General features: G+C 39.7%; 1 protein-coding gene across 1 annotated transcript in view; it reads left to right on the top strand.

Annotated features, from left to right (window-relative positions):
* The window catches only part of anos1b (anosmin 1b), a 38,963-nt gene that overhangs the window by 9,284 nt on the left and 4,414 nt on the right, over positions 1-25,265 (top strand). The window contains exons 2-9 of the mRNA XM_088312231.1: positions 3,262-3,309; positions 12,613-12,675; positions 13,724-13,931; positions 14,491-14,675; positions 18,237-18,366; positions 21,077-21,170; positions 21,800-22,037; positions 24,099-24,237. Coding sequence (XP_088168357.1) covers positions 3,262-3,309; positions 12,613-12,675; positions 13,724-13,931; positions 14,491-14,675; positions 18,237-18,366; positions 21,077-21,170; positions 21,800-22,037; positions 24,099-24,237 — 1,105 coding nt within the window. The remainder of the gene's footprint in view (positions 1-3,261; positions 3,310-12,612; positions 12,676-13,723; positions 13,932-14,490; positions 14,676-18,236; positions 18,367-21,076; positions 21,171-21,799; positions 22,038-24,098; positions 24,238-25,265) is intronic.

The following is a 25,265-nucleotide window of genomic DNA, read 5'->3' as shown; positions in this document are numbered from 1 at the left end:
CTGTTAATGCAAGCCAAACAAATTTTGCATGGTAGTCAGTTTAGTCACTTCATATCATTGTGGGTTGTCAGCAATGAACTTGGTCCTGTCTGACAGGAGTGAAAGAGCAAAGCAGAAAATGTAATCACACCACATCTTAACCTGTTTCCCTCTAGCGCTACCAACTTCTGATTTTTCACTCTCTCAAAGAGACCATATTCATTGAATCTTTCACTTTACTCAAAGTTGCATCTCTTTTGAGGGTTAACGTTCTCTTTGGTGCCGTTAAATTTACTTAACCCCTAATCTCGACCCTTTTGACACCCAACTTTAACCCTTCACACCAGTCACAATGCCTGCTTATTGAAGAAGAAATATAGAATTGTGTGTGCAAGTGTGAGTGTGTATGCTCGTGTGTGTGTCATCAAAGAGATTAGACAACAACGCAGCTCATTGAGGAGAGGGTTTAGTCATCATTAAAAGGCCTTATCTTTCCTCCCTGTAGTTATAAGCACAAAAAGACAGTCAGGCAGTCAGGAACACACACAGGCTAATTTTCTTGAGGCAAACACACATGGCAACAGACAGGTACATAATAGAGTAGGCGTGCGCAAACTACGGCCCGGGGGCCACATGCGGCCCGTTAAACATTTTAATCCGGATGAATAATGAATAAATGAATAAACTTTGTTAATGTTTTATTTTCTAAATACTGTGGTTTTTCATAGACACATATATATTGTTGTAATGCTTTAGTTCACTTTCATTTAAAATTAAATTTATTTATTTTCTCAGATGAGGTGAGGTTACCAAAACACTCCATCCATCTGCTACTGCTCCGGCCCCTCTGTCAAATTTTAGAACCCATCGTGGCCCGCCAATCAAAAAGTTTGCCCTCCTGTGTAATAGAGTATCTGCATGCAGTGCTCAGATCATGTAGTTTTGATGCTCAGTGGCTGCTTTACACGGTTATGGTGACAAAGGGTTTTATAGGCAACAGAATGTATGCGTCTACAAAAAGTAGAATTTGAATAATTCTGGGTTCCATCAAATATTTTTTAGAAAAGACTATCTCATATCACTGTTTTTGGTTTAAAAAAAATATGTGTGTGTGCGTGCGTGCCTGTAAGTGTGTTTGTATATGTGTGTGTGTTTTTACCTAAAAGCAAAGCATCATGGTGACAGTTAATCATACAAATGAACATTATTTTGTACAAGCAATCTGTTTTCATTTTGCTTCGTGTGTCGTCTCCCTCTGCTGGCTACTATGAAAAAAAAACCAGACGTTTAATTGCCAAGCAGTCGGGTTTTAAAGCCAAGCACGGTCCTGATATTTAACAGTGATTCTTAAAGTGAGTAAAAATTTTAATATAAGAATGTGCAAACTTGGGTTTTAAAACTGTCAGAGTTTCAAAATCGGGTTTAAAAGGTGTGTTTAGCTTCCAAGCAGTGTGCCCATTTTAACAGTGCTATAAAATCTTAGTCAAAAACTCAAGTCTGAGATTGTCCCAGAACAGGACTTGATCCCCGTGTCCAATGTCAGTTGTGAGAAGCAATAGACAAGTGTAGTTCCTAATCAGGCAGGCTTTCAAAGGAGCGTTTAAGGTTTCAAAGGTGCTTAATCTCCAAGCAGTTATGATTTTTAGCAGCTTTCCAAAATTTCAGTCATAAATTCAGTTGTCAGGATGTGTGACCTGTGTTTTAAAGCATTCAGAAATTCAAAGAAATGTTTGGCTTTCATGCAGGGTGAAGATTTTAAGAGAGGTAATAAAATTTTGTAAAAATCTAAACCTAAGAATGCATGACCTCGACTGGGTTTGCAGAGCACTGGTGAATAGACCTGGAAATAACACCAACAAGCATTAAAAAAAGTTGGCATAAGTATTCTGCACTCCCTGAGCAGTCTGAGAACACTTTGGCAGATATTGAACAGTCCCTGCTGGTTTCAAGCCGTTTATTACACACCATGTTGATCTTAACTGCATCACTAAAAACACAAAAAACTGAAAATACCACATAGTGTACATTCAAACCAGAGCTGGACTGTCCAGCCGGACTGCCATTTTTAGGGTGGGGAGCCGGGGGTTAACATTTTAAAAAAGGGCTCAATTAATCAAGGCCAATTTTTATGAAGGCCGAAGGGTCTGGGTCGGGTCGCAGGGTCGAGGCCGGAAGGCTTCCCAGATGGCGGACAAAGGGCGGGGGACTGACTGGCAAAAAAGGGTCATGTGCCCAGCTCTGATTCAAACATAAATCATAGTATTTTGTTTTGTTTATTTTCCCAACGTAGCAAACTCGTGGCTAATTCACAATGAAAACGCCATTGACGAACTAATAATTTTTTTTTTTTTTTAAAAGTTAGCTAGGCTACTGACGACACACGACACTTGAATCCCTCAAGCCACAAACGCTGCAGGAAGGCATACAGAGAAGCATCCAAACAATACTCAGAGGCATATGCTCTTCCTACGCTGCCATGAATCAAGTTGGACCGACAAAGCTCGATTGTGATTTTTCTTCTTCTACTTCTCAGTGTAACTACACGTACCTCAATACGAGGACCCACACTGCCCCTTAGTGGCCAAGTTGTGCACAGCTTGAATCGCTCTCCCAACACGCCCATGTAGGGCAATACAAGAAGTTTTAATGCTATGTCTGTGTGAGCCACAAGGCTCGGATTGTTTGTGTATATATGTTTTTGTAAATGTGTTTTCATGGCATCGTTCTTATTATCACGGTCCATAGATTGTGGACTAGTTTTTGCTCTTAGTGTATGTTATGTGTCATCCTCTGTCACTGTGGTTGTCATGGTGTGGCAGCCTCATTTATGCTTGACTTGAATCACTAAACAACAACTGCAAACACACGCATACAAAGTGACAATGTTTGACCACATCGCCGTTTATTTTCACACTGTCATACTGTCTTCAGCCGTTAATTTGCAGTCAGCGCATAACAGTTTAGTGTGTCTGTCTACGTGATGGTTCAGGTGATGTAATTTTCTCTTTTTGTAGCGGTATGTTACTTTCTTTTTCCCTGTAAATTACAGAGATCCAACCTGTGACCCGTAATTGTGTAAATGGTGAGAGACAAACATAAATCACACATAATCAAATAACAACACTGTGTGTTACTCGTTTGGGAAAGGTCAAGCATTTTGGCATGTCAGCATAATGACAGGCAACTTTCAGCACTGACCTTTTTGGAGCTGACTAGTGAATGCTAAGTGAAGGCTTTATTTATTCTTTGTAAATTTGAATACATTTTTCTTCTTTCCCCTAGAGTGACCAAGTTCTCGTTTGGTGTGAGAACCACAGACGCTGTGCACAGGTAGGTACACCCAATGATATTTAACTACAGCACTGAATTAACCTCAGTTAACATCATTCCAGTCAAAAATCATGTTGTTGGGTTTCTGTCTGATAAACGTCCAAGGTTGCTCTGTTATTTCGTGTCCGAGCAACTCTTGCGTTGTTTCAGCTTGATATGCTCTTCCTACGCTGTGAATAATGCGTACTTTCACCATGAGGTTAGAATACTTTAATAGATGAAATAACGCACTTTTTGGTGTTTGTGAACTCTATCCACCTTTCTGATTGCTTTGAAAAGTTTTCCAACTTATGCAGTGTCTGTGCTGGCTGTTAAGCGTCACAAAGTTTTATATCAATTTTTCTCAGCTGGAAGACATAATTCATTTTTTTGCCATTTTCCATTCTTTGCTACAAACTGGATCATGCAATGTGATTTAAATCTCAGAAGGAATATAGAAGTCAAAAATGAGTCTCTGTCTGTATGAACCTCCTCATGCAGGAGATACAATACTTAACAAAATATCACATTGGATGAAATCTCTGAATTTATATTCGCTAGAATGCAGCCCTAAATCATTCTGGAATGTTTTATGAATCAAAACCAACATAAACCAATGTCAGGTGTGACCAAAATCTGTACTCACCCATATCATACTTAGTTAGTTAATAACTTTGTAGAAATACTGTACACAACGTACTACCTACACTGGCTAGTGCACCAATAGACACCCCTGAAGTTGGTTAGCCATGGCAATTTAGTACAGGAAATGTTCTTTATTTATTTCATATTTAATCAGAGACCACTTATTATCATCATGTGCGGGTCATTTTCTTTCCATTCAATGAAAATATGTCGGCAAAAAAACAAAGACATTTTTTTTACTCACTATTATAAAATTCATTTTAGCACTGTAGCATTCAAATCATTTCATGCTTTAGACTTAATCATTTCAATTTTTCTTTAAATAAATTATTATTTAAATAAAGCCTTTTTGGCGCATGTTAGAACTATACTCCTATTTTTTTTTTTTTTTTTTTACACCCAAATGTTTTTGATACACTTGATTTGGATCATTGTCTAGACAGCACCTAACATGTATTATTACAAGAAAGTCGTAAATGCTTGAGTCCAATTCTCATGGTGTTTATGCAAAAACATTTGCACACAAATTGTTGTACACTGAAAGTTATGGGAGGGGAATTTAAAAAAATTTTATCAACCACAGGAAAAATAACTGGTCACTTTGTAGATTTTTTTTGTTTCAAATGATGATTTATAAAGGAATGGAATCACCTCTCCCATAGTGTTATGAACTCCAATTTAATGCCAGCATTATATTAAGTAGATATTAGAGTTACCATAGCTAGATCGCAATCAACAACCAACCTCATACAATTGACTGGATTCTTAATCAATAAGCGTTTGCCTCTCCCTCAAGAAAATAATGATTACGCAAACCTGGTTTGGTGTGGAAAAAAATACTTCAAACACTTTTGTTCTGAACTACAAAAGCAATCCATGGCCTTTGACTTCACATGCTATGTTCTTTTGGAAGAATTTAGAAACATTTCCATAAACTCCAATGTCTTGGAGAAGGTAGTCCCTCACATTAGCATATTATGAAACATTTGGATCAGATGTCATCAGCAATGTACCACAGATACCAGGCCATTAGTTACATATAAAGCACATAAATACTTCATATTACAAAGCTTGTAGTCCATTTCACAGAATACAGGATCAAGGGGAAGCAATAATGCCGCAGCTGATATTGGTAAAATGCGTTTCACGAGCTGTCATGTTTTATCTGTACTTTCGTTACATCAATTCACAGGACTTCTATATCAAAGACATACGCCAGACAGATGTTGTACCAGCACATATGGTTTGTGTCACATCACTTGCAAATCCTTGGAAAACTCACTTGGGAGTTCACTAAGCCTGTACTCCAGTCCTCACTCAAATTAATATTTTCTGCCCCACCCTCTCCCCTTTTTGCTCTGTCCTTCTCTCACTCACATACAAGATCTCAGACACATCCAAGAGCAAATAATGCGTGAGGCGGCAGTGGGATGTCCACTAATAGATCGGCTGGATCAGACCTCACCCTACCCAATTAGGTGCCCTTGGCAATATTTTATATGGCACAGCCATCCATTAGTAATATACATGCATAAGAAATTTGTTATTGACTTCACATTTACAGGCAGTGGTAAACATTTACTTTAAAACTGAATTGCGCAACCAAGACACTTCAAGAGGAAATGACTTTCATTGTGTTGGTATGGACCCAAATGCACGACAGCAAGAACTGGGAAGATTATACTGCTTTCATTTGACAGATCATCCTTGACTGGCAGTGGAACCCAAGGGGAGGCGGGAGTTGAGGGTAGAACTTCCTCAACGCCTATTTGAGTGAGGCACAGAAAATGAAGCACTGGCTCAGGCAAGCAGATGGGCTGGAGGAGACCCTAAATAGAGATTGTTAAATAATTCTGGCTTGGCACTCACTGAATGGCCAAAGGGAGACAAGCAGGTCCGCGATCCAAAATAAGGAGTAGACTGCAGGCAGAGGCCAAGCAAGGTCAGAAGATCGGGTGGGTCCCAAAAAAGGATGGCAAGTACTGCACGAACGCAAGTGACAATCTGGCAAAGAGGACACGGGCAGAGGTAGTCATAAAGTGCAAGGGATGGATTTAAAACAATGGAGGCACAAAAAACTGTCTGCAGCAACTAGTGTGGAGGGTAAATGAGCAGAACACGACAGTACTAGAACAAATGAATCTCAGGTGGAAGTCGGCAAAACCTATAAGTCTTTGGAGTTGTTTGCGGTTCTCAGGAGTTGGCCAATCTTTACCAGCCGCAAACTTGGCAGGTCCATTTTTATTGAGACCTGCTCCAATGACAAATCCAAGGAATGACACTGGCCTGCAATGGCACTCACATTTTTCTGTTTTGACAAATAATTGGTTCTCCAACAACCTTCGCAAGACAGAGCGGACATGGGTGATGTGTTCCTTAAGGTATGGTGAAAAGATCAGAATGTTATCTCGACGTAAAATGTTAGCCATATGGCCGAGAATGTCATTCATCGGGTTCTGGAAGGCAACAGGAACATTAGTGAATCCAAACGGCATGACGAGATAGTCATAAAGGCCAGTAGGATTCAGAATATATTTCTCCCTGGCATTTCTCTCTGGGGCAGACAAAACAGGTGACCCCCGAGTGGTGTGGCAAACCATCCTTTAGAGCCGGTTCAATCCACGCAAGAGTTCGGAGATCAAGAGCATAACCTGCCACAGCTCTGTTACCTTGATTAATTGCATGCCGTCAAACTACGACACTTCTGAATTACATGACATTGGGTTTGGCATCTTTTTCAAAGCTTCCAAAATGATACGGTTAGAGGACCGCTCCCACTGCGCAGTTCCCCAAAAACGAGCGCTGCCAAAAAGCAATGAACTGACCAAGGAAACACGAAGAGCGCTGTGTTGGAAAATGTAGGTGCTTCTGTTTAAGTGTTGAAAGATTTCGCGCATACAGGTAGCCACATCTCTGAAATTCAACTCTTATTGAAACAGAGTAATAGTGATTGTAGTTTTCCAAAAAGAGTCGGCTGAGTCCAAAATTTGTCCAGATTGTTCTGTCATGGTGATGGTAATGATATGGACCTAAAAGCATGATAGCAAGAAATGGAAAGATTCAACTACAATAAGAGTCCAAAATCCACCCCGGGTCAAAAGCCTGTAAAACAAGGAAAAGACGGCAGGCGAAGGCAGGAGGAGTCTGGGAAGATGTCAGAAGATTGGGCAGGTTCAAAAACAGGCTGAGAAAATTCTGGTGAGTACTGTAAAAACACCAGAGACAGTCTGGCAAAGAGGATAAGGGCAGGGCTCGTTATGAAGTGCCGGGTACAGGTGAAAACAATGAGGTGGTAATGAGGTGAGTCAAGCAGAGGCACATGACACCATCTACAGAAACTGGGTCTTCAAAATTAAAGTGTGTACAGAAAATGCGCAGAACTTGATAATGACACAATATTATTAGCGCTTTTAACACATTGCTGTATTTTTCAGTATTTTATCTTTTTTATTTAGTGTCAACTGGTGATGGGGAAATAACTGACCGGAAATGACACATTTTACCTATTTATTCTCCTGTTTTTATCCATTTGAAAGGACAGACATTTTGCCACTTCCTGTCACAATTGCTCAGGTAGCAATCATGGCTCAGCTCGCAAAAGTCACATGACAAAATTAAAAAAATAAATAAATAAAAAGAACAGGTGAGCCATGATTGGTTGTTATCTGAGACGTAAGCAACTGTGATGCAATTTTCAGTTGAAAACAAGTGACAAATAGGACGCTCCCTTTTTACTGCTTAATTCATATTCCACACATGCAATATTAATCAGAATGCCGTGCTTAGATTACTAGGGATTCAATGAACATAATTTTGAATAACATTTTAGGGTTGACTTTGCCTTTAACTAAACTTTTTACTTTGCATTTCTGTAGCAAAAAATACACATACAAGAATTACCACTCCGTTAATCACACGGTGGGGACGCAGGGGATAGGCATAGCCAATATCATATCAAAGTTTGCATTCATCACTAGTGCAGTGCTCAGGACGTTGACAACCAGTCCCATTGGCCATAGTTTTGGCTTCAGTGAGTAACAAACCTCTGATGCTTACGGACTGCACGTCTTTCATGTTTCGCTCCACTTGCCACGACAGCGGAGGCCCATTGCCCAGACAAGGATTAAGACTTTAGTCCCAGATTAAAAGACCATTTATACTTTCATTTAAAAATTCTTGAACAGACATATCTTAAAATAACAAAGATTTTGCAAATTCCAAGATGTTTGAGCTAATGTAGGACTACAAATTGACCAGTCCGAGACCTCGTGCAAGGTAGTCTCAGTAGGGTTCCACACTAGCACTCAACTATTTTCTCACATGGTTCCCACATTGCAGATGATCAAATGGAAAGGGAACTCATGCAGCCATCTTTGTCTCACTGGATCGCTCCGCCAGCTTTCCTCCGGACCTGTTGTACAATTTGTCTTTCATCTTTTCTCCCCTTTTCAACAGACACTCGCTCCTTTCTGTTTTCTTCCTTGCCAAAACCACATCTCCCTCCACCCTCACCCATTGCCTCCACTCCCTTTTGCTGAGTGTGATTGTCATCGGTCTATCGTGGCAGGGCCAGTCAGGGGAGGGCAGTGAGACAAGGTGTCGTGTGTGTGTCTGTATCAGCTTCTGTGATTGTTTTATACTCAATATGTAAACTGCGCCTGCATTCAGAAGTACTGTATACACAGTCATTAATCTCAGCTGCTACAGTGTGTTGGTTCGTTAAACTTCAACATCTCTAACCTCTGACCTAAGCTATGTCGACACTCAACAGTGCTCTTAATCCATACCCACGGGTTTCCTCTGTTGCTCCCTTCAAGGCCAAAAGAGTCTCAGTCTCAAAGTCACAAATAAATACGAACGGGTGCAGTAGTGTTTTATACTTCTTTTATGGTTCTATACTTCGCCCATGCGGAAATTAGGTTAATCATTCGGTGTCTTCTCTTTCCACTCTCTTTGACTAAACAATGTATAAATCGCCTTGATATTCTCTACAGTGCTTTGAAGAAAGTGCTCCTGTACACTTAAATGCAAGTATTGCATTTCAAGTTACAGTACTTCATTCTGAGCTTTATGATGGTTTATCCCAGGCTTAATTGTGTTTTCACAGTACTGTATGTTAACTTTTTCTTTTTATTAACACAAAGCACGGGTGCTGCAGAGGTTGGTATAATTTTTTGTAGCACCAACCAGTAGGTTGGAAGTATAATGTTATTTTGATTTTGCCACCTCTTCAAACAGTGTATCGTTTAACTCATCTCTAAACACATTAGCAGCTTTAATACCTAAAATGCATTGTTGCATTTATGAAATCAATAAACTGCGGCAGAGCACACTAAATGGTATTTATGCACATCACGAAACAGAATCAAACGCTTGGTTGAAGCTTACGTTCAAATATAATCGTTAATTTCTGTTTAAGTCCTCCTCGTATTCAAGAAATGATGGCCAAACTTTATTTATTCAGCAAGAGCGAACCAAAAATGCAATCCAAGAATGTTACCTGCTTCTGTGTTCCATCATCATTTCATCCCACGAAGAGCATGCAGGCAGCTGTCAAACAGAATTCCACTTAATAATGTAAAATATATACTTGTAAAATATTAGCTAATTCAAAGTAAAAAAAATATCAAATATATTTGACCTGGTTAATGTGATTTTTGCTCCTGAACCTCAATGTCGGGCGTCAGCATGTTAGGACAGTAATACCTCACATTCATCTTGACACACGATTGTAAGATACCATCCGTTTGCAATGTTTGCTTTAAATGTAGTTCATGTGGTACGTTTGGTTTAATCTTTCTGTTGAGCGAAAAAAAAATGTTCTTTTTTTATCCATGATTACTAAGCAGTGTTCAAACAGCTTGATAAATCTTGGCGAAAGGTGTCGTACGTCGGCTGTTTGTGACGCACGTTTTGAGCGACAAAGATAACAAAACAAAATGGTTTATTTTAATGTTTCACTATAATCTACAAAATGTAGTTTTGCATTTGAAGAATGAGTAAAAAAATAAATGCACATTTTGATTTAATATTATTTTATTTTCCAAAGTCTCAGAGAGCCACCGTAGAAGTATGACTGAGCCACATGTGGTTTGAGAGCCGCAGGTTGCAGGCCCCTGTATTGGCATCTATCTCAAGTTCCACCAAACAGTCAATAGGCGAAACTACACCCTGAACAGGTCATCTTAGTTTAAACCTACCCAGTAGAAGTAAAACTTTGGTTAAGAAAAGGCCAATATTTTATTTAACTGATATTTAAAAGATAAAGATAAAGATAAAGATGTCCTTTATTAGTCCCACAATGGGGAAATTTGAAGTGTTACAGCAGCAAAGATATAGATACATTTCCAGCCTTAGAGTTTCTACAACTGCAGCTGGTTTACAAGGTAAAAAGAGTACGTATGGATTTATTTTTGAACTCACGATTCATGACAATGGAAACATAAATAAATGTGTGATACTCCAATTTAAGATGTATTTTAAACTGTGCTTGTTATGCTCATATTTTTGGGAACATACTCAACAAATGAATCTCAGTTACGCCAACCTAACCTAACTAAGCCTTTGAATTTAAAATACAGATGTGTGCTATTTCTTTTTTATTAAATACACCTACTTATGCAACATTTCATTTAGCAAATTCCAGATTGGTTATGATCCAGATGAGTCGACTATAAAGTCTCCAAAAACAATTGTTTTAATATTGTAAGCCATTTAATCCAAATCCAACTCCTGAAGTATTTAGGGCCCAATGAAAATCCTCTGTGGGTTTTGAGGTTTTAGCCTCAAAGGTTAAGTATTAGAGACGGTAATAGAAGCAAAGAGATTATGGGCAGAAGATGATGAAAGACAGAGAGGAAGAGACGGAAAAAACGGAGAAATGGGGTAAAGACAGGAAACAGAAAAGAACAAAGACAGCACAGGGGGAGGAAAGAATGGTGAGGGGGGTGTCGGACAAAAAGGGCTGAATGAAAAATCAAAACATGTCCGGACTCTGATCTAAGTGGCAGCGGCTTTAGATTCTTGGATTTGTTAGACAATTTAAGTATGCTATATTGAAGCTTGTAAGCACTTGGTCACCCATCTGAAATCTTTGAAGGCATACTTCTTGGGTTTGGTTGCAGTCAATTGTGTATTCGTGTAGTGTGTGATCTTCACAGTGAGGAAGTGGTTGATATGTGCATAGCTCATTCTTAAACTTGTTTTTAGTGATCCCAAATTCCCAATGCACTTTACAAATAATCTGAAGTTGGTGCATATTTATATTGACAGATGCAGTGATTTTTAGTTTACTGTAAAGTAGCTTCCGCTAGTGTAGGGATGGACAACTGGCTTCCTTTACCACACCTAATTACTTTTAAATTGTAATAACACCATTCGCCACTAGATGGAACCAGTTCATCTCCATTAGAAAAGAATAATATGGAGATGTGAGCCACTCCGCCACACCATTCATTATTTAATTTGACTATAATCACTCTTGTGGTATATTTAAAGCCGAATTAAGAGCCTACCCCAGGTGTCTTCGGGCAGCAGGCACCCGGAACTGGTTATCAGCCAATCGCAGGGCACACAAAGACAAACAACCCCTCGCGCTCGCACACCGAGGGACAATTTAGAGACTCCAAATAACCTACTGTGCACGTCTGTGGAACGTGTGTGTGTGTGTGTGGGGGGGCGTTAAAGTTTCATGAGGCAAACATGCAAACACCACAACAGTCGGCCACCATGCATGCATTGAAGCCCAATTTCAGCATCACGCTAATCCACTGCTCAACTGTAATAATGGTGTGCAGTTGTCACACCAATAATCACCAACCTATTTGGAACAGCTGCAATTGTTGGAAAAGCCCTTTATATCAAGTGACCATTTCGTTGTTTAAACGTGAATTTTTATGGCTTTTTGTTCTGTTTCTTCTCCCGAAATCAGTGAGATGGAAGAAATAATTAAAGCCAGAAACACAGCGTAGCTGAGGGAGACGGATGGACAGAAACAGAAAGGGGCTGGGGGAGGTTGGGGCCAAAACCTCAGTTTTTATATGCTGTCTGGTTGTGATTTGCAAAGAGCCATCATTCAGCAGTTCTGTCAACCTTTTGTGTGTTGTTTGAGCTCTTGAAAAATACGATCGCCTTTATCTTCTCTTGCTTCTTCTTCATAGAGGGCCTAGAATCAACATTTTATTTTATTATATTCTCCTTTTCAACTCTGCACATTTGCAGCATTTGCAGTTTTTAATTCCCTTTCTCACAGAATACCATAGCTCCTTACGAGGTTCATGGAAACGCCATGCGTTTGATAATCATCCATCCATCCATGGTTCATGAGTACGCTAGAGCCTTTCCTACCTGTCTACGGGCAGTAGGCGGGGTACACCCTGAACTGGTTGCCAGCCAATCGCAGGGCACAAACAACCATCCACACTCACAATCATACCTCGGGACAATTTAGAGCGTTCAATCAACCTACCGTGCATGTTTTTGGAATGTGGGAGACAACCGGAGTACCCGCAGAAAAGGCACAATGAGAACATGCAAACTACATAAAGCCGGAATCGAACCCTGCACCACTGTACTGTGAGGCGGACGTGCTCGCAAGTCACCCACTGTGCCTCGCCCAGTTTGACAATTAGTGATGTAAAAATTAAGCAGCTTATTGTTTTTCTTTTTGTTTTTTTCAAGTGCCTCCAACCATGCAAAGAGGTTTGGGAATCCAAGAAGAGGCTTTCCCTGAAGTCCTGTGAGGTAAAATAGAGGATGCTTGTTTGCGTGTGTTGTGTGTGTGTGTTTGACTAATACAACATCCAACTAGGATTAAAAACCTGACATTTAAAGTGAACTGGGAAATAGCATTACACTATTAATAGCAAGATAAAAAATTAGCCCGTCACATGTAAGTACTATCATCAACAAATAATAGCGTACAGTAACACAATTATAAGGTAGACACCATATTGAGTCCTGTTAATCTCTACAAATTAGTTTAAGAGACCCTTTGCGGCCCAGCTACACAAAGGGTCAAGGGAAGTAATTGTGAGGGGGATCAGGTGAGTTGACGTCGGGACCCATTTGGAATTTTTTTTTTTTTTCATATTCCAGTCATTGGACATTGCTTTGCATTTGAATCTATAGGCCGACTCCCCCTTCCATTTTAAGTGTTAATAGAAACATTTTAGGTGATATCACCCCACTCCACCTCACCGGACTTGGACTGCCAATAGGCTCTCACGGCTGAAGCCAGCGGTCAGCCATCTTGCGTTGCCACTTTTACTGACAAATTCTGTTATTTCTTCGCTGAAAACAGTGTTGTCATCGCATTTTTATGCCAGGTTGCGTGTAGGGAGTGATGAGAGCCTCCAAGATGGTGAAATTCACTGGCGGCAAAGGCCATTAGTAATATATTATCTCAGGATCGGGAATCGTGACTGACAGGTCAGGTATACATTTCACAGCAAATTCTTTCTTTTATTTCTCTGTTGATGGTTCTGAAAACATGATACAAACTTGAGCAACGCAGTTGAGTCAACCAGTGCACACTCGGAGCGTATTTGGCAATGCCCCCAATATATGAGCGAGTCCTATACTTGTTTTCGCGCCCCCTGATGTCACCAATGCTCCCAGCATCTGTCTGAATGGCCTTATGGTCAAGCCAGCACTGTGCATGTGTGTGCGTGCTTGTGTCAGAACATATCCGCGCAGGGAACCTCACGTTTTACTTTTGCCATTGTTTCACGTGTACTTGATTTGTGCATTTATTTGTAGTAAAAACCTCTTCCTCTGGTGCGCTCGACAGAGGCAGACAGAGTGTGTGACCAGCAGTGAGTTTCTGACATCTTTGAGGTCATCCAGACAGGGTGACTGCCCTCCACCTCAACGGGCGACTGGTTTTGCGGCCGCCTGTGTGGAAAGCTGCTCGCTAGACCGACATTGTCCTTCCCCCAGAAAGTGTTGCTTCAATGGATGTGGACACACATGTCAAACTCCAGCCAATCTTTACAAAGGTGACCCCACCTAATTGATTTTCTTTCATCAACCCAGCCCTGTCTGCTGATTAGAAGGCATTTGTGTTTGTGCATTTTTTGTTTTTGTTTTTTAAGTACCAGAACAACTGTTAATGTAATGTACAGTAACACAAATGTTAACATATTTAGTTTAAAAAACATTTTTTAATATTTTTTCTGAAATTCTTCCAAATCAAGTTGAATTTTGATTTGATCCTCATTGTTCAACTGGCAGCAATTTAAATGTTTTCAAATTTGATAGAAAACCCAATTTAATAGATTCAGATGTTTTATATCATAGTCTCTTGTGTTGTAAATACCGTACATCTGGCAGGCGCATATAAAGTTTTTTGCTACTTGTAATGTAATGTGATGGAAAATAAATGCTGGTTTACCAACAACTGTTTAAGCCATGGCAATGACACTTTTATAGCGAATACTCAATGCACAGCCTCTATTTGCACTGATCTGATTAAATGGACCATTCCAAATATAAGATCATGTATGATTGGAGTCGTGGGAATAATTAAAAAGCAAAACTGTTGTCTTTCTCCTGCAGGTGTTCCTCTGAAACCCCGCAGAGACATGAGCTTTGTGGAAGATCCACTGGGTCGGGTAAAAGTGACGTGGGTGTCGAAGTTCAATGTCACCATAGAGCCGGCCGTTTACGTCCTCCAGTCACGCTGGAATACAGGCATTCACCCCAGTGAAGATAATGCGTCCCCGTGGATAACTGTTGCCATGGTAAATAACCACCAGACTCTTTATTTTTCCCACAACCCAGGCCAGCCTTTGAGGATTTCATATTGGCGAAGGTTTTGCCTTTTAAACGGTTTAACAACCTTAAAAGGTTGTGCAACATATCTTTACCTCATAATTCACTGTGTAGATGATGGACCATTTCCACCTCATCAGTCGACTGCTGTCTAAAGCTTTTCTCTAGCCTGTCTGACACTTGGCCGGGGTAAACTGTTCGTGTGAATGTATGGGTGAGTGTGTGTGTACTGTGTATCCGCGTGTGTGTGCCTGTGTGAGGTTAGGTCAATAAGCAGAGCTTAAAAAGGAACCACCGGTAGCCACAGTCGTTCCAGCGACTGACTCTGAATGACTGAACATTCATTATGGACTTAAATAGACAGCGGCTCGTGTCTGTGTGTGTGTGCTTTTGTGTCACGTCGCCAACTATTGTACACAATGTGAATTGGTAACAGTTTGACCTATAAATTGTGTTTTTTTGTTGTTTTTTTCTAATTACTTTTGCCCGCATTCATCTCTCATATACAACACCAAGGGGAGCGTGGTACGGGTCTGGTTGGTTTCACGTCTGCCTCGCAGTGGAGATGTTCTGCATTTGCATCTAGACTCAGGCCTTCCTGTGTGGAGTTTACATGTTCTTCCCGCGCTTGTGTTGGTTTCCTGCCACATTTTAAAGCATACTAGCTTGGTTAATTCATTTCAAGGCTATAAATTGCCAGTGAGTGTAAATTGTTTTTAAATAGTGTCCAAACATACAAAAAATGGAACGATGCAAGGAACACTTTGACTTTATTGGCTTTGTTCTTTATCATTAACCAAAAATCAATATAATAAGTACATAATTTTTTTATACTGCATTATGTGTGGTGGTACGGTGGACTCACAGTGCAGAGGTCGTGGATTCGATTACGGCTCCGGCCTTCCTGTGCATGTTCTCCCCGCTCCTGCGTGGGTTTCATCCGGGTACTCCGGTTTCCTCCCACATTCCAAAAACATGCATGGCAGGTTGATTGGACACTCAAAATTGCACCTAGGCTTGAGTGTGAGCGCGGATGGGGTTTTTTTTGTCTATGTTTGCCCTGCAATTGGCTGGCATCCAGTTCAGGGTGTCCCCCGCCTACTGCGCGAAGATACCTGGGATAGGCTCCAGCACCCCTCTGTGAGCCTTGTGAGGAGAAGCGGTACAGATAATGGAGGGATGAATGGATGTTTTATGTGTTAGTTGTTTAGAACCAAAAATATATAAATATAAAATGTATATATATATATATATATATATATATGTAAAAATATAAAAATAATATATATATATATATGAAATAATATAAAATAATATATAAAATATTACTAAAGCTAAAAACACAACTGTAAAACTACACTACAATATAGTAGTTTACAATCAATTTAATTTTATCAGTATAATAACTTGAAATGAATAAATCATACTCACCACAGATAATAATGCAGAAGTTTCTGCCTGTCTTGTAAGATAACTGTCCCACTCATATATTACTGCTGTGAAAGTGCCCCCCCCCAAAAAATTATCTGCATTGAAACAAGTCACAAGTACCCTCATAAAGTCCAGTATTTCTTGAAAAGTGCTCCTTGAAAGTTTATCTTTAATCATGGTGTGATTATCATCCGCTATCATAAATCAAGCTTTGATGCAAATCGAATAAACAATCAATCAGGATTGATATGTAGCTGAACCAATGAGAGGACTGTTTTATGCGACACCTCCCCCATTTTCTTTGCACTGGAGACAAGGTGGCATAGCTCAGTGGTAGATTGGTAGACTACCAAGCCAAAGGTTGTGGGTTTGATCCTCAACCTTTGTAACTGCGTCAATGTGTCCTTGAGCAAAACATTGAAACCAAATTTGCTCACAGTGGACCTTGCAGAGAGCAAGCCTCTGTTTTGCGCACGTATGGGTGAATGTGAGATGAAAGCGCTTTGGGCGCCATATGGTATAGATAATGTGTAGTCCATTTATGTGATGACAGTCATCACATTGGTTTGATGACTCAAGTGATGACAGCATAGTTCTATGAATGGTTTTGAACAGATGACTAAGATCAAATGTATATTTTCATTGAATATGAGTCTGATTTATGTGTGCATTGCAAAAGCTGTTCAACAATGAAGTGCGCTGTTTTAATGTATAATGTTAATGTGTGTTTTGTGGAAACATGTTTTATCCTGCGACACATTGCTTCACGATACGAACAAGTCCTACGTCTCAGCCCGTCATAGGGAGCCGTTATTACACAAACATGGAACCCTTTATGTCAGAGGTATTCAATTAAAAGTCACAGAGGTCCACGACGAAAATTTCTTCCAATTAAAAGGTCCGAACCAAAGTCCAACTTCCCGAAATGTCTAGCCTATGTTCACATTTTTATATAGTTTCGATATTTAGTCATTTTCAACAGAGCGCACTTATATACTAAATATGTAGCAATGTTCCCATTGAACACCTTCGCCAGTCAAACAAATATAAGGCGTTTATTTCACATTCAAGAAAATGTGGCTCCAGGAATTTAAGGGTGCCACTTCCAGAAAAAACAGTAAATTATCTCCTGCAGAAATATATCAAGTGCTAAGCATTAAGTTAACAATGTTTACCTTTTTTTTTAAATAAAAAAAACGGAAAGCCTAATTATCCAAGTAAAACAGGTCAACATGTTCAGTACACAATCAATAAAAATGGCTGTCCTCATGAAAAACTAATTCAAAATGAGCTTTGACACCACTTTTTCTTTTGAATATTTTTTGAACTTCTCTGAATGAGAAAAATGAGTTTGTGACTTCCCTGCCAGTGACTTAAATCTGGGTTGGAACGGAGTCAGGGCCATTGGGATTTGGTAAATTATTTCATACATCTGGGCTTTGTGTTTTCCTTTAAATAATGTTTGTGCAACCACATTTAAGCACTCCTTCACAACTTCCCCATCACTTGAAGGTTTTTTTATGTTTCCTCAAAATCCATGATACTTTTACTGAATATTCGTTTGCATGCCGCTGGGATGTAAACGAAAATGTAAAAATCTGTTATACTGCACTCGAAGTTCGAGGTTTTTGCATGCGCTCACCTCAAACATCAGCGGATAACTGTGCACAAAAGGGCGGTGCTTTGTTTCGTAGTGGCGCTTCGCAATGTCGCGACGGTTTCGGAGCATATGATGCACATTGGTTTTGAATTGGCTGCTGCCAGAACGAAACTAAATTTCTCCGTCCATTCATTTAAAACAAGACGCAGCAACCTCGCTAACTTTTTAGCAAGGCAAACTGTCAGCAGCACTCTCTTCCGGTCTGCTGCGCAATTGGCAGTGGATCGTAAACAAAAGATTTGATTGGCTCAAATCAGTGACGCCTTTTCCGTATTTACTAGAATTGCAGCGCCAACGTTTGCGAATGCGCCCTGAAAAAAATTAATCATAGATTGGTCATGGGTCCGGTCCGAACCATCCGGACCGCGGTCCGCCATTTGGCGATGCCTGCTTTATGTCATTGTTCATGCAGTATATTTTCTTGTGTTTACATTTTTAGACCCTTTCTGAGGATGCGCTACTGTCAGATTTGAAACCTCAGCGTTGGTATCAGTTCAGAGTGGCGGCAGTAAACAGTCAAGGAAGCAGGGGCTTCACCACACCAAGCAAGCACCACATCTCCAGTAAAGGTCAGACTAGCACACTGAAGACACTCAAGTATTTAACACTGAGAGCGATAAGCTGTGCTTTACTCGCTTGATCGTGAACTTTTCTTGAGACTCTGAACATCACAGTTAGCTCACATTTATGCCAGTGTATGGGGGATAATGTAACTTTCTGAGGACAAGTCAGGAACTGAGGAACATTTTTGTCTCTTTGACGCATTTTTCGCACTACGTGAATAAAGATGAAGGTGGTTAATACAATCTGGGAGCTCATTAAGAACACAATAAGCACACATGTACATTATGCCAGGGGCGCTGCCAGGGATTTTGGGCCCCATGAAAAGAAATCTTACTGGGCCCCTTCATTTGGCCGGTGGAACATTTTGATACATAAAACAATGCATTTTATTGATATTTTTAACTATTTCCATATTTGTAAAAACTATATGACTTGGTGGTGTAAGCACTAAAAATATAATGAAATTCATGTCGAAATTCAATTATTTGCTGCAATTCTGTGACCCTATACCCTATCTTTTTCTTTAAATAATTGAACATAAAATCCTTAATATTAATTACAAGAAAATTCAAAACCTAAATACATAATAACCATAAAAACACCACCAAATACAAAGTGGCCAATTGCCTTTTATAATTTATTGTAATTTGAACATAATCTTCCATAGAACAAGAATAAACAAGCAAATAAAAAATAAAATAAAATTAATTAAAAAAAAAACAAAAACAAAAAAACTAATAAAAATAATAATAATAATAATAAACAAATAAAATCAGAAACATGTTAAATGAGCTAATTAGGCTTAAACAAAAAAAAAATAATAGCAGTACTTCACAAAGAATATTGTATCTACTGCATAAGGTCACAAGTAGAGCACTGATGAGATTGAAAGCCAAACTATCGCTGGGAGTCTTACTTAAAATAAGTACACATTTTTTAAAGCTAGAACTTAGTGTAACAATATATCAAAGAATCACAACAGATTATCTTCGCCTCCGCATATAGTCTGATAACGTGAAAAGCTGCCTGTCTCTGCAGGTTGGAGCGGTGTACTGAACCATTTTATGTAAATGGAAAGTCGGAGGCCACCAATGCGTTGTAAATGAAATATATGGCTGATTGCACGTTTATTGCTGAGTGTCGTATTATTTTGTTCAGGTTTATAATTTTATTTGAGGCCCTTCTGGGACCCTGTCTATAATGTGCCCCTAGAATCCTTCTCCTTATTCCCCTCTTTTCGGCACCCCTGCATTATGCTATTCATCAGACTCCGTTTTTATATGGTATTATTGGTGCTGATCTGTAATTATCGGAAGCATCTCTGCATTTGACTTTAGGGTAACTGGAAATCTTTATCTGTTGACACTTTCGGAAAAAGGTTTCATTTGCTTTTTTTTTTGTGGGGACTCAAACAGCAATATTGATACCATTCTCACATCTGTCCTTCACACATGAGAAGCTCCTTAGCAAAATGACTGGAGACAGCGGTGTGAATCTGGCTGTCTTAAAATGAAGGAACACAATAGGACTGCCCCTAAAATGTTCTTAATGTGTTCTAATCACCTTTGTTTTGGTCTGGAAAAACTAAAGTGCGAAAATCTAACATTTTGTTTATATTTGCGCATTCCAAATCTATCTTTTGTAACCTCTATTCTCCATTAATATTTACGCAGAGCCAGGATAGTGCTTTAGCTGTTTCCCTTGGTTTAAGATTATATCTCTTGACTTTTGATCTGTTGACTTCAAACTAATTCTGTGCATGCGTGTGTGTGCGTGTGTGTGTGTGTGTTAAAGTGGGGTCGTGGGTTAAAGGTTAAAGACACATACACTGACATTCCAAATAGCGTCTGATTGCAGTCAGACTGGTGTGTTTCTAGTTTATTGGACTGATTTGTCAGGGGTTGGGGGTCATGGGTTACAAATCAGGAAGCTCGCAGATGTCAAACAAGTTCCTCCTGTGATTTGGGTCCTCTAGCGTGACCTCACCAGTCGACGGTGCCGCTTGACTTTGGTAATCACAAGAAAATGTGGATCGCAGGACTCATCTTGATGTCTTCGTCTAGTAAAATATTGCAGTGAAATCCATCTGGCTGACGGGGAACAAAATAAAAAAAGGCCTTCAAGAAACAGCCAAACATTCTGTATGCATGCACACAGAAACAGACCAAGACCATCAATTCTAATATTAAACTTTGGCCTGTGCATAAAGGCCAAGCAGACAAAGTCTCTGGCCAGTGGGCAGCCTGCCATGGGGGTTGTGGATCTAATCAGGTACTTTTTGTAGTTGTAATCAAATACAGCACGGGCCATGAGGGACTAACGAGACACAGGCTCTGTGTTGAAAGAGCAGCGTCCTCACGATTTGTTCTTCGAGGCAAATGTCGACTTATAGTGGATGTATTCGGTCTCCGCTGTGGTAGCTACTGAAAGAGTTATTGTCATGCTTCTTCAGTCTCGCTCACCTTTGATGCTATGAATCAAATTGCCTGAGTCCACTCCAATGAGACCAAGATAAAATTAGCATTTTCCCCTTTGCTTATCCTATTCCGGAGTCGGGAGATGATGGCACTTTTATTTTATTGTACTACTACAGATTGTTGCATATTGTTAATTAATGTTCAACATATTGCATGACTAGTTGGTGTGGTAAAATGTCAAGATATCTCTCTCTCTCTCTCTCTGTCGCTCTCTCTGTCGCTCTCTCTCCTGTTGCAGACCCATCTCCTCCAGAACCTCCAATACATATTCGAGTGAGCAACCAAACTCTGGTTGGGATGACTTCAAAAGCAGGATCTCACTTCACAGGAAGGTAGTTTCCCTTAAAAATAAACGGGTCCCACCGCCCATGCAAGGACAAAGCGGTCAAAAACATGTTACTAAAGCCACAATGAAATCAGATGACAAACCAAGAGCGATTTCACTACATCAATTACTTCAAATTTTTTCCAACTTTATTTTTTATTGACACAAAGAGGCCATAACCAGACAACCTTTATGTTCCAAACCGCTGACATACCATAAAACAAACACCATAAAATGGAAATGCAGAGACAAGGACACTATTCAGAACCACAACAGGAAAAAAAGCAACAGACACAAAACACAACCCAAAAAGAAAGGGAGGAATAACAAAATTACAATAATCATTCACATTCTTCAAAACTTGGCATCAATTTCATTTCCTTTTATGACATGTTCATTGAAATGTGTGTAGCCTTTTCTTTAAGCACTTCGCCAAGTGAGGGTGATGACTTCAAGCCCACTGTGGAAACTGGTTGCTGGAGAAATGCTACTTTGACTTCTTATCGTAATCTTCCCATTCACAGGATTAGATTAATAAAGAGATTTGATCTTTTTCAATCGAGTTTCTTGTTGCGCACCGAGAGTTGGCTGACTTTTATGTATGATGTGTTTTGACATCTTGCCCTCTCTCCATAGGTCAGGGGGAAGTGGGATCACTGTGGCCGTCCGAATACTCTGGGACGCCCCTCAGAATGGAGACTTGCCAGTCCACAACTACAGAGTCACGTGGATGTCTCGGCATGGGACTCAAAAACGCAGACACGCAGTAAATGCAAACACATATGAATTACAAAACAACATGCACACCCAGTTTACACAGCTCCATGCAAACCAGGAGAGTCAAAAACGAAGCAACAGCAGGTTGACTCGGGGGGTAAGGAAATGTTTCCTACCTTTATTCACACTCATTAGACAATCAGTGATAGACGGGAGGGACAGAGGAAGCTTTGGTAATCTAATAACCTGACATCTGAGTTTGTTTGCTCATAAAAAATGCTTGAAAGGAACCATTGCTTTAGGACAGTGTATGAAAATTTGAAAGAATTGTAAGCCTGTCTGGCATTTTTCATGCACAATGTCCATCTATTTTTTGTATAACCTGAACATATTTATGCTCATGTGTTTAATTAAGGTGTGGGTTAGTATTGCACACAGGCAAACATACAGCATAGTTACAGATACTACAGATACATATTGTATATAAAAAAACATTTCCGACATAAAGAAGATAATAGAGGCATCTCCTGAATTAAACCAGTGTTATATTAAAAGCTTAATTTAGGCATCAAAACTTTCTACACATTTTCAGACTTTGTTTTATACTTTGAAATTTTGCGTCTATTACAAGCAAATATCATAGGCCATAACTTTGTCAAGAGCGTAGATAACATATTGGTCTGGTATTAAGCAACTGACATAACACGACAACTCAGACACACATATTAGCAGTACCCAGAGCAAATATTCTGAATTGCGTTGAATTTAGATTAGCACGAGAGAATGTTGCATTGTGTGCCAGCTAGTCACTGTAGTATAGTTAGTCACAATGTGCTTGTTTGGAAAAAATGGATGACATGCCAGTATTTGTTGAGTATACACAGGAATCAAAACTCTAACAAATGGAGTTAGAAAAACATTTATATGTAAGTCATGAAGTGAGTACCATCAAGTGCTTCTCAATAAATTTGTCACTTTTCTTAACTTCAGATGCAGAATGTTTAAAAAGTGCACTAGTTCTGATAAAGGGGTAGTCTATATTTTGAAAATTAACTTCTAAGCATACTATACCAGTGCTTTAGACTCAATATGAGCATGCGCCTTTCAAGAAAAACACAAAATTTACGATCCCAAACATGAACGTTTCAAACTTTTTAATTTTAAGTTTGCTCATATGGACTTAGGTATCCTAAGTGGTGATGGCGATCCCAGCCCGAGCCCACTGGAGACATTTATCTTTAGTCAGGTCCTCTGTTCTGCTTGGCTGGGAGGCCAGGAATTTAAATGAGGTCTCCTAACAAGTGTTTTTTACTTGCAGCTGCAGCTACTTACAAGACACACAAAGAGACAGGAACGGTACAACAGGTAGCAGAAACCCACAATGTGTTATATGCTTGTGCCCATCACAAAACATCATCAAGTCAATTTTGTGACAAGCATATTTTATGCAAGTTGTGGGATATACAGTATTAAAGCTGCCTTACAAAAGAAAATTGAAGGAAGCGTCTTCAAACATGTGAAGACTCCTGCAGAATTAATGGTTATGAATTTACATTGGTTTCTTTCATATAATATCCTCTGACATTAAGCACTAAAATAGAAATCCAGGCTTTTCTTTCTAAATGTCACATATACATACACGCACGGTCGCACATACACACGCAGTTGTACAGGCCATGTGTTTTATCTATCTTGGTTGCACTAGAAATACGCCAAACTCATTTTCTCTGCTAGTCACCAAGGAACTGCTCTTAACCCAGGTCTGTGACATTTTGTCTTACACGCACTGCCCCCCAGAACCACCACCCCTCCCCCCTCCACACACACACGCACACACAATCACTCACAAAAGTGTTATCGTCTAAACATCTCTTTGTTGTGGCTGGTTCAGGTCCACACAAGCAGACAGACTTGATTGACTCCGAGTCAGTAATGAGCTGTCAATCAAACAGTTCTCTAATGCAGAACAGGTCTTGCCTGTCAGTCAAATGGTTGGGCACACACATCAGTCTCTTTGTGAAGCGGAGGAGAATATTGAAGAATATGAAGGCGGTGTGGATGATGACTATAACATTCACAATGACTGTGGTGGTTTTTGTAGCCACAGACTTTTGGCATAGTTTCCATAGGACACCAGTCAGGAACCTGAAAAAACATTGGAATAGTAACGTTTCATTTTTTTTTTTTATCATCTTTCCATGTTTATGTTGTGTTATAGGTGCAATGTGAGCTGTGGCTTCAGGGTCTTCGCCCTGATACTTCCTACTTCCTGTCAGTACAGTCAGTAGCCTACTGGAGCCAAAAGAGACTGAAGAGCCGAAGAGCCCACATTGTCTTTACGACAATCCCTTGTAAAGGTGAATTACATCAAATGTACTTGCCTTACTTTGATGTTGATGTCTGCTGTGATGCATTATAGGATGGTACAATAAAACCCAATACAAGAGCTGGGTAAACTGCGGCCTTTTCAACGATAACTGGAATGATACCCATGAAGGCAAATCTATAAATTGGGAAAAATGTGGTTGTGTTATTTTTGTGTTGTTGGCAATGCTGCTTTCTGGTTTGTAAAGTACAACAAAAGATGTTCTGCACATATGCAGTGTGCTGAGAACATAAATTCATGTATCCATTTTGTATCATAAGGCTTGCCAAAAAATATAATGCAGGGTTCTTCCTTGGCCCATGCAATGTTTCGCCACTAAGTTTCATAAAACTGTGGTGCTGGTGCCTAAATTGGTGTAAGGTTTAAATGCCCTGACGCCTTTTGGGAGAGCTTACTGAAATAACTTACTCAAGGTAACGGCCGAAATAAAAGATGGCTGAGAGGCCAGGAGCAACCAGACATCTTACAATTTGATCTTCAGCACTTTACATAGTACTGAAGATGGAAGAAGCCAAAGGGCAGACTGGACTGTACCATTTCAATTTTGGGGGCCAGGGGCAAACTACCATGATGGTGCAAAGAGGGAAAACTACATGAAAAAGTACCTCTCACTTTCACAATTGGCAGAAATTGTTTGAGCAAAATTGACACTTCTCACATTCAAATACACTCACATCAGTCATCAGATAAATTTTCTTATTTGCTACGAGAACCAATGTGGTTAAATGAAGTGGAAAAAAAGAGAAGAAAAACAGAAAGTGGGCACGATAATTTAAGATGATGTCTAGCAGTCCAAATCAAGTTAAAACAAGTATGAATAATTCTAACATTCTGGGTTGTAAAAATAGAGTACAGTAATGCTGTGCGGTGTATGCCATTTTCTTTTTTTTTTACAAGGAGTCCGACCTGACTGAGAGCTCTGATATTGTTTCTAAACTTTTAATATCATGTTTCATTCCATTAATTGTCGCCATCTATGAGGTTCACAGCACATTACAC

The sequence above is a fragment of the Idiotropiscis lumnitzeri genome, chromosome 13 (genome assembly GCF_059441095.1).
Source record: "Idiotropiscis lumnitzeri isolate Australia: NSW breed Sydney's pygmy pipehorse chromosome 13, RoL_Ilum_1.0, whole genome shotgun sequence".
NCBI classification, from domain to species: domain Eukaryota; kingdom Metazoa; phylum Chordata; class Actinopteri; order Syngnathiformes; family Syngnathidae; genus Idiotropiscis; species Idiotropiscis lumnitzeri.
The sequence above is the reverse complement of the archived record's forward strand: the minus strand, read 5'-3'. Positions and strand labels throughout refer to the sequence as shown.